Source organism: Alternaria dauci, chromosome 2 (genome assembly GCF_042100115.1).
Source record: "Alternaria dauci strain A2016 chromosome 2, whole genome shotgun sequence".
Taxonomy (NCBI): Eukaryota; Fungi; Ascomycota; class Dothideomycetes; order Pleosporales; family Pleosporaceae; genus Alternaria; species Alternaria dauci.
In genome coordinates this window covers 4,285,898-4,298,619 of record NC_091273.1, presented here as the reverse complement: position 1 = coordinate 4,298,619, position 12,722 = coordinate 4,285,898, and the positions used below count along the sequence as shown (strand labels likewise).

General features: G+C 50.3%; 3 protein-coding genes across 3 annotated transcripts; 1 reads left to right on the top strand and 2 right to left on the bottom strand.

Moving 5' to 3' along the window:
- Positions 1-51: 51 nt before the first annotated feature.
- Positions 52-723, bottom strand: ACET3X_003446 (uncharacterized protein; the record flags this gene model as incomplete). Its single annotated transcript, XM_069448722.1, has 1 exon — positions 52-723. The coding sequence occupies one exon, from the start codon at positions 721-723 to the stop codon at positions 52-54; it is 672 nt and encodes a 223-aa protein (XP_069309993.1).
- A 403-nt stretch (positions 724-1,126) lies between these two features.
- Positions 1,127-2,793, bottom strand: ACET3X_003445 (uncharacterized protein; the record flags this gene model as incomplete). Its single annotated transcript, XM_069448721.1, has 2 exons — positions 1,127-2,549; positions 2,633-2,793. 2 exons carry the CDS (start codon positions 2,791-2,793, stop codon positions 1,127-1,129), a joined length of 1,584 nt encoding a protein of 527 aa, XP_069309992.1.
- Positions 2,794-8,813: 6,020 nt separating this feature from the next.
- ACET3X_003444 (uncharacterized protein) lies at positions 8,814-11,631 on the top strand. The gene is made up of 2 exons (XM_069448720.1): positions 8,814-10,199; positions 10,291-11,631. Exons 1-2 carry the CDS (start codon positions 8,834-8,836, stop codon positions 10,419-10,421), a joined length of 1,497 nt encoding a protein of 498 aa, XP_069309991.1. The 5' UTR covers positions 8,814-8,833; the 3' UTR covers positions 10,422-11,631.
- Positions 11,632-12,722: the final 1,091 nt, after the last annotated feature.

Genomic DNA, 12,722 nt, shown 5'->3' with positions numbered 1-12,722 from the left:
TGAAAGAGTTCTTTGGAGGGTAAGCAACTACTTCCACCTTCGCTATCGCATTTAACCACTTTGGAAAGCTGGTTTCAACGGTGTACGGAAGTTGACAAGACGAGGATGTACACCACGCTCGCACTTGTTAGACCTTGTACCACCCAGACTGCATTTACCGTGATTATACCACTCTGAACAAACACCGAGACCATCTGCATCGTCCATATCGGAATCGTCGTCTGTAAAGTCTGGGGTAGGGGGTAGTGTGGCTCTTGATGTACTGAGTAGCGCTGGCGTTTGGATATCGTGAGAAAGAAGTAGTAACCCCATCTGTTCCTCATTTTCCTTAAGGGTTTTGTTCTCCAGTTTGAGCCGTTCGTTTTGTGTGTTGTTGACGCCCCTCTCAGTATCCTTGTTTGCTTTGAAATTGTTGAGTTCCTTCTCGCGCCTCATGAGTTGCACCTCCACGCTTAGCTTCGCATTCTCGAGCCCTAGAATCTTCTTCTTCAGCTCTTTATTATCGTTTCGAAGAGAAGCATTATCAGCTCGGAGCTTTTTGCAAATTTCATCCTCGTCAACCTGCTTACGGAGCTGCCAGTACTTCTTTTTGTACATTTTCTCTTCCGCGTTTGCATGTTCAAGATCCATTCTGTCATCAAGACCAAGAAAGCCATCCTCGTCAGTTACATAGTTATTTAGTGGCTGATCAGAGCGACCATCGAGCCAAGGGAAGATGGGCATGTCGGTTTACGGTCGTTACTAATTTGGTGTTATGTTTGACTAGTGCAGTATCCTTGTTCGATTTAGCAATGAGAGTGAGCCGAGAAGTCAATCAGTGTTAAAAGGGGAAAACAGATACTTATAACGTATAGTCCGGTTTCAAACAGCTTTAGGGTTGCGACATAGCGCTGTGACCGAACAATGTCTTTCCAATCGGGCGAGGACATGACAACACGATGCGATGTGAGCTATTCACTTCGATGGTAGAATGTGCTCGCTCTTATGCTTGAGAACTTGTCGAACGTTCTGTCTAGCTGAGTGTGCACAGGCACAAATATTAGCAAGTGTGTATCGTGGTACTGCAAAAGTGGTTGGAACCATGACTGGTTCCGGTCATGGCATATCTCATTCGTACAGGAACTGTTCAGCTAAGATCCCCAACATTCTCTTTCTGCATCTTTGCGTCCTTCTCCTTTTCCAGGAAAATCTCCTGCTCAACCCTACTCTTTCCAACATCTACGAAGAAGAAAAGCCACGCGCAGCTTACTAGACTTAGTGCGAATAAGAAATAGAACGGGCTGCTGTTGTTTCCAGTATCATCGATAATGGCAGAGCTCACCAGTGGCCCAATAAAGGCGCTTGTCTTGCCGACGATAGAGAACAAGCTGAAGAAAAGAAATTCCTTGCCCCTCGGTGTAACCTCGGAGATCATCGTCTGCGAATAGCTGTACCACGGGCAGACAAGCAAGCCATAGAAGACTTGATATAGCCATACTTCCCATTTGTTGTGAAAGCCAAACTTTTGCGTCCAAATGCCAATCATACCCCAGCCGTCGAGTAGAACAATGCATATAGCGACAACCATGAACATGGTCTTGGTGGAGAGACCATATTGTTTTTGAATGCGCCAAAATGCGCCGATACCAACGGCTTGCGCAGCGATACCAACAATGAGAAGGTAAGTAAGCTGAAGACTGTTGTACGCAACAATCTCATTTTGCAATGTGCCGATGACTGTTACGGTTGTGTTAAGGCTGTCGCCGAGGAGGAAGTAGCCTGCCAGATATGCCAAACTTTGTCTCAGTTGCCAGATTTGACGCATCGCGTAACCGAGTTGTTTGAGACCAGCCAGAATTATGTTTGCGCGTCCTGGATCTTGGCCGGGCCGCCTCTTCTCTAGGATAAACCAAGGAAGAGCGCACAAGATCCAAACACCTGTTGCAAAGGCGATGAGCACGGAAAGGCCCCAGTTGTTGTTCTCTGCGCTGTCGTTGACTTTCAGACCGAACATGATGCCAACAATGACAGCCAGAATGAGGATTTCGAAGACCGACTGAACATAGAACGCCGTGTTGGAGAGCTCGTTCCGCTTCATCATATCCGCAAAATCGTACTCCGAGCGAGTAATTGTGCCATCGGCAAACTGTTCGGCCTTGACTCGTAGATCCTTAGTGTTCCTCGCCAAGCCAGGGAATGCAGCGGTCCAGAAAGTGATTGTCGTTTGGTATGCGATGAGACCCACGATGTAGAGACCAACACCAGCATGCCATTGGTCCTCGGTGTGAACTCCGAGCCAGCCGAATCCGATTCCAAAGGCGATGATGGACAGTCCTATCAGGATGTTGGGGCGCCATGTACCAAAATCTGCGAAGGAGCCCAGAATGAGGAAGACGACGACCTGAATGGCGAAACTGATTCCGTTGCACAGAAGCACGATCGAATTGATGGTACGATCTCGGCCCATGAATCGTAGCACCTCGGAATCTCCTGCCGCTTCATACATGAGGTTCTGAAAAGCTGTAGGGCCAAAGTTGAAGAGCGTGAGGCCGTTGTCTCCGACGTAGTAGCTAGTGACGGGGTTCGATGTCAGCTATGGTACAGTTGACAGATTGCGCTCCAAATGACTTTGTGCGCTGGAAAATTGGCTTACCAGTAATACGACCATATCTCCCACTTCGATGTCTCGTAGCGTTCGTCAAACTGGTCGGGTGCGACAGGGGTGTCGGTATCGACAGGTACGCCGACAGCACCTTTGATAGGGTCTTCAGCCAGCGCGCTGAGAGGCGCCAGGCCAGGCTCGTTCGATGCCATATTTGAGTAGTCGGTTAGAGGCAACGACTAAAAAGGCACGAGAAACTCAGTATCGAGCATTGCGCGACTGAAAGCTTTTATCAGCTGGGTAAGTAGTCGCTTAGCGTGCCCCAGCGATTCGTCATGTTCGGAGATAACTTCCAAGCGATGAATAGGAAGAGAATGCGTCTCGAGCCTAGGCCTCCCATGGTGCGGAAGGTCGGAAGGATCATGGTCGCGATGAAAGTGCCGCGGGAACGAAAGTACCAATGATATGGGAGATATCTAGATAAGATACGCAAGCTATAGCCAAGTGGAGCTTGGTGAAGGAATAATGTGGAGTGAAGCTTGGAAAACCCTGAATGCGCGATAAACTAGGCCGCATGTGGCTTAGTTCTTTTGCGCCACTCGCGTTGCCCCCACCCATCTCCCGGCCCCGCCCAGGTGCGCGCAAACTCCACACGCATAGTGAAAGGATTTATATACGTGCTGTGATGCGAATGCGACAAGAGACATCGCTTCTGAATTTTTCCTACTCCGCAAAAGAACCAGGAAGACACCTCATCTCTCCAGGAGTGCTCCCAGTGGCCGGAGCCGCCATTTCCGCAGCGCCGCCGCTTGACTTAACCCTCGCATTCTGGAGAGTGGGGTTTCTCGTCGCGCCTTAGTTAACTACCGATGCATTGAAGATAGACCTGGAGTTACGTTGACAACTGCATTGCATCCGTCTATATGGTTATTGCCGTCGCTCTGCCAGCCATTACCAGCCTACCAAGGCCGACACCAAACGTAGCAACGCCATGCCAGTAAATCTACGGTTTCCGATACTGAGACGGGAAGCCCACGAGATTCTGTAGTCGAAGCTTTCGTAAGTCCTTATCAGAGGAGACGCTTATCGCTAGTATGTTGCTACGGACTAAGTCTTAGACTGGCTTATGGAAGTCCCCCATGCTACCTGGGAACGTGAACACTCCCAGTTCTCAGCTACTAAAACTCAGTTCTCTTTCTTGTTAGCCTTGGATTCATACTTGTAGCTCAGATGGCTTTCAGCCAACACTTGCGCAGGATTGTCGAACAATACTGGTTGCATTCTAAGAGTCATGTTTACTGAACGGTCGATCGCCGCGAGAGTAAGTAAGCGCAATGACTCGCAACTAAAACGATAAGAGAAACTGGATGGTTTGAGCTCTCCAAATCTCACCACACACAGTTATAAGCAAACACATTCATCCCAGACAATATCCAAATAGTCCTACAGCTTCCTAATCCTGCTGCCTCGTAGTCGGCGCCGGCGCCGCATCCACCTTTTTCCCAATTCGTTGAGGGCGCTTGCCCGCCTTGGCTTGGTCAACCAGGTGACTGTCATTTCGATATCTCCCATCGCCCTCGTGGACGTTGGGACACTTGTCACCCTTATCGCAAGTGCCAGCAGCGAAGTTGAAGCATTTCTGTCGCACACATTCAACGCCCTCTGCAACACAATTTGAGCATGGTTCACCACCATCACATTCGTGTTCCCACCAGTGACGATAGCAGTTCACACATGAGATGTTGGCTGCCCCTGCGGGACCAGGAGTCCGGCCTCGCGAGCGTCCAGTGGGTGCGGGTGTAGAGTGAGAAGAAGCCCGACTCGCTCGTCTCGAAACTGAAGGCTGGCGTGAGTTGTTCGTATACGTGTTAAACTCATTCTGGGTGCTGTTGGAGTTGGAAGGCATGTCCCCCGGATTACCCATCTGTAATAGAGAAGGGTCGACGTTGTGGTACTGGAAGCCGCGCTGCTGGGGTTGTTGGCTATAAGTCTCCTGCGCCTGTGACGACGCGTTCGAAGGGAGTGTCGGAGTGTACATCCTCTGGGTAGAGCTTCGTCCTGCAGGCTCGCCTCCAGTGGAAAACCAGTTGTCTACAGGGTATGTCTCCCCTATGAAAGGAATTTCGCCATCAATGACGGTCATAGCCTGTGAATTTATGAAGGTGGGGGCGTATTGTCTGCCCACGTCCTGGTTCACGCTTGGATGCTGTGCATCGAACGACATTGAGCGCTTCGAAGAGACTTGCATGGCGCGAGGCTGTGGCGGCGGCATTTCAAAGGCTGAACCATACGATTGCTTAGGCTGCGTCGGTTGCTGAACAAACCCTGAGGCTTGTGCTTGGGCCTGCGACTGGAGTTGTTGACGCATCTGTTGCGACGGGTGTGTCCCAGAGTCTGATTCGTTGAACAAGCGGAAGTTCCCGGGCTGGATCATTGTTTGCTGACTGCTTCCTATCTGTGGCTGGATACGAGATTCGGACGTCGGGTAAGTGCCATATGACCCGGATGTAGGCGGTTGGCTGCTTGCGTTGTTCGAAGCTATCTGCTGTTGGAAGAGTTGTTGCTGCTGTTGTTGCTGTTGCTGCTGAGGTGAAATCATGTTCAGTAGCTGCTGTGGAGACAATTCGCCGTTCTGCTGTCGCGAGAGGCTTCTCGTGGGTGTCATTAGAGTCGCTGAGCCATTCGAATTTTGTGAGGACTGCCGCCTGTGGATGTTGTTCGGTGTCCCCTGAGACTGCCCCTGCATATGTGCGCCGCCCATCATGGTATTACCGTTCGTGTTCGCCGCGAATCCTGCGCTCAAAACGTTGGTATCAGAGATAAGGGAAGCTGAGCGTGTATGTTGAAAATCTGGCGTAGTGATGCCAGCAGCACTGTCTATGTCAGTTATGGTTTCATTCATGCATGTAGTATCCGACTCACCCAAAAGAGTTGAGCCTCCTTCGCTTGCTAGGGTTGAACGTCTCTTGTGACAAGATCTCTTGATCATGTTTAGTAGGCCTCTGATGACCGTGTTGAACAGCGCCCGATGCTGTCGCCAGGCGCGGCCCATGCCATTCAATTTGCTTAGCGGCAGTGGACAGCTTCGATTCCAACGCTGCAATCTTTTCTCTGTAAGATTGATCCATCAGGCGCCATTGATCCATACGTGTCTTTATGTGATGCTGTGCCTGCGCATTAATCTGCATCCGAAGGTTCTTGATGGTTGTTTCGACTTGTTCTTTCTTACTCACTTCCATCGCGTCAAGCTTAACTTGTGCTTCAACGTTAGCTTGTTTGATCGCTTCGTCTCTGGCATTAGCGATGCGAGCCTCGATTTGCTCCATGGTAAGCGCATCAGGCGCGGCTATCAATTTTGACTTCTCTGTGTCAATCTCTTGTCGCAAGTTTGTAACAAGACTTTCAAAGTCGTCCAGCTTCTTGTCGGAAGCCTCCTTCTCGCTTTTGAGCCGACTGACGGTCTTATTGAGATCGCTGATAATCTTGTTCAGCACATTCTTGTCTTTTTCGCCTGCAAGGAAGCCCTCTTGTAATATGTCTATCTGCTCGTTGAGCTCTCTTGCCCAATCTCCGGCTGCCTTCTCTGCTTTCAGCCGTGAGATTTCGTCTTGCAAACTCTGAAAGACGCTCTTGGAGCCAATGAGGTAGTCTGCACGCTCTTTTTTCTCCTTTGCTAGCGCTAGCCTAAGGTGCCTGATCTCGTTGTTGGCATGTAACATCTTTGTATATCGCTTTTGGGCGCGCGCTATCGCTGCGTCGGTCTCAAATTTGGCAGTTATGGTAAGCTCTTCGGCGGTGGTGACTCGTTTCCTAAGGCGCTCGTTCTCTGACTCAAGTAGGGCAATGCGCTGCTTAAGGGCGATATTCTCGTCGGCCAGTGACACCTTGAGCGGTGCAGCCTCCTGAGGAGTTTCTGGTGCCGGAGTCAGCGGCTTTGCGGGTATGGCGCTCACGGCGCTCTCTTGTGAGGAGCGAGCTTCCAGGGACATGGCTGTAAGGGCGCTGTGTATATGCACAATTGTGTTTGAACAGTGGCGCGCGACCAAGGTGCGGTGAGATGATGTGCAATAGTTGCGATGATGTCGTAGGGTGGTGATTTAGCAAGTAGACAAAGTGTGAGATGCAACGGTGCTGGGAAATGCGAATAGAGGTAGAAATGACTGCGCGGTCGGCGCTAGCCTTAGTACGATGATAAATGTCGCAGTGAATGTCGAGTTGAGCGCGGCGGGTGAAGGTGAAGATGAATATGATTAAAATGCTCCAATAAGGCTGTGGGTTGCAATTCTTCTCCTGGAATTTAGATGACGTCCGCCGTAGATGTCCCTGGGTCGCGAAACAACTCGGGGTGCTGTGGTAGTTCGACGTAGCGTGCGGAAGCGACAAGTCGAAATTATGGCTGAGATGTGGTGGGCAATGGTGAGTAGCGGCGACGTATAAAATTCCGGAATTTTTATGCGAGGACAGCAGTAAACTCTGTCCTTCTGGTTTATGGTAAGTATTTTGGTAAATATTTTGTCTCAAGGCGTAAGCCAAAGAGGCCTTCGGCGGTGGTGCGTGCAAAGAATCTGGGTTAGTGAAGGCATCGTAAAACAGCCGACTGACAGCTTGCCACGTGATCGTAGACCCACAGAGACAGTCCAAATCGCTGAGCAATTCTGAGAAGAGAGTGCATGCAGGACTGCAAACGGTATTGAGAGGAAAGAAAAATGACGAATAGACAGACTTGATGAAGGCTTGACAAGATCGTATCTACCACAGCGCCGTGTAATGAAGAGACGCCAGCATTTATCAAATCATACTTACTGTGCCTGGAGATACTTGCGGCATTTCGACAAATGCTTGGAGCATAAAAAATGCAGGAAGACATCGTCTTTGCACGGCCACGGTGTCATAGCATGCCACTCTGTGCCATTGCAAATTTCGGGTCCACCATCATGAATATACGTGTCGTGTTCTCATGCTCAACCCAATCGAGGCATCCAACATCCACGGTCAGCCCGCGCATGACAGACGCAAGCAGAGAGCTCCAGACGTGTCATATCCTTGCGCAGACCTGTTCCACCGCGCGACGGTCTGGCGGCGTACGAAGCTCACATTCCAGTATGGTGAGTACTCAACGCAATGCAAACTAGTTTCGTTTCGTACTCTCATTCATTTCGGGCGCGCGAGAAGTCGTCGTTGATTTGCGTAATCGACTAGGGAGTTTTCGTAAATATAGACATGACAGAGCTTTGGAATCATCTGTAGGTATCGTATACAGCGACGTGCCATAATTCCGAGAAGTCAAGAGCCAAACGGCAAGGCAACATCCAAGAACAGAGATATGATGCCGGATGAACAGAGGAATATGAGATGAGAAGGCGCGAGGAGAAGCGTGCAGAGACGCGACGACATGACGACGCGACAAAACAAGGTTTGCCAATTTCTTTGCCTACCCCACATATGCGCGTCACCCCTGCGAACGACTCCGCGATTGGCAGATCTGCAGCCCCTCATCACTTTCGGCATGCCTCTCGTCCTTCCTTCCATGACCTGTCACCTCGCTTATGCTTTGTTGCCCTCAACCTCTGCGGGGAGCGTCATCGCGTCACCTGATTGAACCTTCGTGCATGGCAGCCTACCCATAACGCTGACTCGAATCGCATGTTAGAATGGGGAATATATACCGTTTGAGCGCACTGCATTCATGGGCGAGCCGCGGGGTGCGATGACGTCAGATATCGCCTTGTTGATCGACTGGAGGCCAGTCGAACATTATGCGCGAGTACAACTCAAATATTTGTCATTGATGCAAACTGGGGTGAGAACTACGACCAGTCGTCGCTGTCTATACTGGTGGACGACTACCAGTACGACATTACAGAGAACGTATGTTCAGCAAGGTGGTTTGATCTCAGCTGCCAATACAGACGGCGCTGCTAGGCCTCACGTCAACCGAGAACGTATGTTCAGCAAGGTGGTTTGATCTCAGCTGCCAATGCAAATAGCGCTGCTAGGCCTCTCATCAACCGAGAACCTGTGTCAGCCATTCGCCATGTCTCTACTTTGCTGACGGCTGCCTTGTTAGTATGCTTACGCCCGCAAGCAGAGACCGCATCGTCACGCTCTGGACTGCTCCAGATCAAACCATCCAGATCGTTACTCCACCCCCGCAGGTGACACTATTTGGTAACATAAGTACGCATGCTTACGTCTTCATATGGTTGTCATTTTATCTACTCGTAACCATACTCCGCAGCAGACCATTGCAATATGACAGTCAAACGCTCGATCAACGAAGCGGATGTCGCAGAGCTTCGAGGCTTGCTCAAAGATACCGACGCACAGTTAGTGACACCGGAAGAAACTGAAGCGTACTCGAAATCCGTTCGACGCTGGTCAAGGGCTGCCGAGAAACCTGCAGGAGCATGTCTGATCCCGAAATCTGCAGAAGCAATTTCGATTACTCTCAAATATGCATCGGAACAAGGTCTAGATATCGCTGTGAAAGGAGGCGGGCACTCTACTGCTGGCGCGTCATCAACAGACGGGGGACTACTCATCGATTTGAATACGCACATGCGAAGCACTGAGGTCGATGTCCAGGGAAAGACCATCAAAGTTGGTGGAGGTGCAGTTTGGGGTGATGTTGACGAGGCTCTCGCGCCTTATGGCCTTGCAACGGTCGGGGGCACTGTCTCGGATACCGGCGTCGGTGGTCTCACATTCGGTGGCGGCTTTGGCTGGCTCACAGTCAAACACGGCTTGGTTGTCGACAACCTCATCTCTTGCACCGTCGTCTTGGCGGACGGAAGCATCGTAAAAGCCTCTAACGATGAAAACCAAGACCTCTTCTGGGCTCTACGCGGTGCAGGACAAAACTTTGGCGTCGGCGTCGAGTTCGAGTTCCAAGCTCATGAGACAGGAGACGTGTGGGCTGGCTTCATGATGTTCGCGCCAACACCAGACATCATCAACAAGGCGGTGGAGGCCTGCAATGATCTCTTCACACCCGATGCAGATGGCAACTCAAAAGCGACTGGGAAAGCTGCGAGTGCTTTCGGCTTCGCCAGGCCTCCACCTGCTGGCGGCCAGGTCTTGTTCTTCGTTGCAGCACTGTACCATGGACCAGAAGAAGACGGGAAAGAACTGTTCAAGGACATTGTCGCACTCGAACCTTTGATGAGCACCATGGCAACGATGCCCTATGCCAAGGCCAACAAGTTGATGGATCTTCCTATCGGTGCACGTGTCTCCCTCAAGGGCGCTGGTTTTGAGCTTCCCGTTCGAGGCGAATTTGTTGTATCTGTCCTGGAATCGTACACCAAGTTTACTGAAGAGACGCCTGACGCGATGGGTTCCCAGATCATGTGGGAGCTGGTCGACCCGACCAAGATCGTTGCTGTGACAAACTCTGACACTGCCTTTGCAAACCGCGGACGACACTTCAATGTAGCTGTTGCGCCGTTGTGGTGGGACGAGAAGAATGACCCAAAGTGCAGGCAGTGGTCGAGGGACGTGGCGCTGTTGTTCAAGAAGGAACTTCAGCGTAGCGGCGCGGAGACGAGCGAAACCCAGGATGGGTGGATCGGAAAAAGAGGCAGTCATGGTGCGACCATGGTGTACGGAAACTATGATCGTAAGTACCCTTCGACAGCTTTACTCCTTGCACGCACGATGCGTCTACAGAAAGTACATCGATTTTCCAGAGGTATGCTGACATGAAACAGAATACGAGGAGAAGTCTAAAGATGTCTTTGGAAATAACTATGAGCGCCTGCAAGAGCTGAAAGCCTTGTATGACCCGCATAACATGTTCAACAAGCTCTTTGCCGTGGCGCCGAGAGCTTCGGCACCATAAAGTCACTGGCGATCAGTGTTGTTGATGTTTTACTTTACCATCAGACTGTTTTCTCTATGGAAAGGTTGGATACCTTTAGCTTACACATTATGTACGTAGCTCAATAACTTCCAAGTCTGTACCGCTGTCGACTTCTCCTAGATTTCTTTATCCATTGCTGGCCTACACTATAAGATCGTTAGTCTGGACGTTCCTACACATATTCACTTCCTTCCTTGGGTGTAGTTGTCATCCAAATAGGCTTCTAGAGCCGATCACCCAGACAATACCCTAGAGAGAAGGAACTTATAAGCACAGCTATGACCATCAACTCAGGTCTTTTCCCTAGTTTCGATATTGTCCTTTCTTCTGCTTTGCCCTCCATTCCGCTTCGTGTTCTGGAGGAACTACTTGGAGGCATAGCATCGGCGCTTGTAGGAGGTCTAGTGTCGGCGCTCGTGAGAGGCGGAGTATTGTTGTGACTGAGAGGCGTAGTATCATCGCTCGTGAGAGGCATAGTATCGGCGCTCATGAGAGGCGTAGTGTCGGCGCTTGTAGGAGGCCTAGTATCAGCGCTTGTGAGAAGCCTGGTATCGTCGTGACGGAGAGGCGTAGTATCAGTGCTCGTGAGAGGCGTCGCCTCGGTACTCGCGGGAGGCATAGTATTGGAGCTTGTCCCGCTCCTGCTTCCATCACGTTTTATTTTTGTTTCCATTTGCGAACGTAACCGACACGGTAGGTCTCTTTGCCCAAGCCGCCGCAAGATGTGTATCATGCTCTTATCGCCGTTATGTTTCTCAAGCTCCTTCGCAGCCAGGAGCAGTAAAGCTTTCAAGGTGAAATTTGCGTCATTACCAGCGCAGTGGAGGCTGCTATGTGGACAATCCAGTTTCCTCAATAGCGTACGCAAGGACCCTGCCCAGCAGTCAAACACCTCGTTAGCAACATTGAGAGTGTCTATGACCGCTACATAGTTGTCGGAGAACTGGAAGCCTAGTGCTTGCAAGACGCGAAGGTCGTTCATTACCCCATGGCCGACGAAGGCTATCTTTCGATTCGGAGGGATAAGAGATCGAATGCAGTTGACTAGCTTTGACGGCGAAGCGCTGCCAATCTTCCCAAAAAAGTATCTATCCGAAGCTTTTGTAACGTAGTCTTGCGTGCCTGTAACGAACATGTAGGTTCTCAACAGCTTGTCAATCGGCCGTTGCTTGATATTTCTTGTATCAAGAATGGCGATACCTGCTTGACAGTTTGATTCGACCTTGCGTGCGCCCTTCATAACTTGTGTGTTCTCAAAATCGATGGCAACGAGGACGACGTCAGACAGACTCGATTTCGCAGCATACGGGTTGTCAGGGTTGAAAATCGCGTGCAACTGTTGAATACTGTTCTTTGTAATCTTGGGAATTCCAGTATGAACTGCCCTTGCTGCGAAATGTTTCTTGAATGGACTAGCAATGATTGCTGTTAGCCTCAATACGCTTAAGATCAGGCATAAATGGTCTGGCCAATAATGATGGCAACTTACGAGCTAATGGGCACCTTTAGTGATGCTCTAGTTGAGGCAGCTGGACGATTCATTGTGGCGATACCTGATCCGATCCATTTCTTTGCGAGTAGAGAAACAGGGTGCATCTTGAGAGGCATTGCAAGGAGTTGACCTTGCATGTGCAATGTACCGGAGAATATCTATATATGAGTTCTATACCTCGCTAACGAACAAACTTCTTTGTCTGCCAGCAAACATAACGTGATACCAGACATGACCAGTTTGAAACAGGAAGACAATTCATGTTCTGGTCGCTTAACCATGTGTGACCATGGGATTCCATCAACCGGATACGTATTTATCTTGACGAATGCCAGCCAAGGTAGATGTGGTGTATGGACGGCACCATGAGCTGCATAGCTGGGGGAATTTGCGCGTCGTTCAAGGCTCGTTCGCATTGTAGTAGCGAACTGAACATATCCTGTACGGCACTTTCTTTAGATAAGTCGTATGCGTGGAAAGTGCTGGAGGGCAGATGTGCCAGGGTGAAGGTGATCATAATATCTGACAGCGTACCTGGTGAAGAATGTAGGGAAAGTCTTGCAAAGTTGCGTGAACAGTGGTGGATGCCGAGAGATGTAGCTGGGATGATGCACGCCCGCCCCTTCCAAATGCTCCTTCACTCTCGCGCCCAAGTCGCGCCTGCAGGCAAACAAACAAGCAACTGCGTCTGATAAGACAAACCAATAACTCATGTCTGGTCCACCACCTTCACAATCTGCACCGCTTCTCTTGCTGTTCTCCACCATCTCATTGTTGGCCTCGGCTAC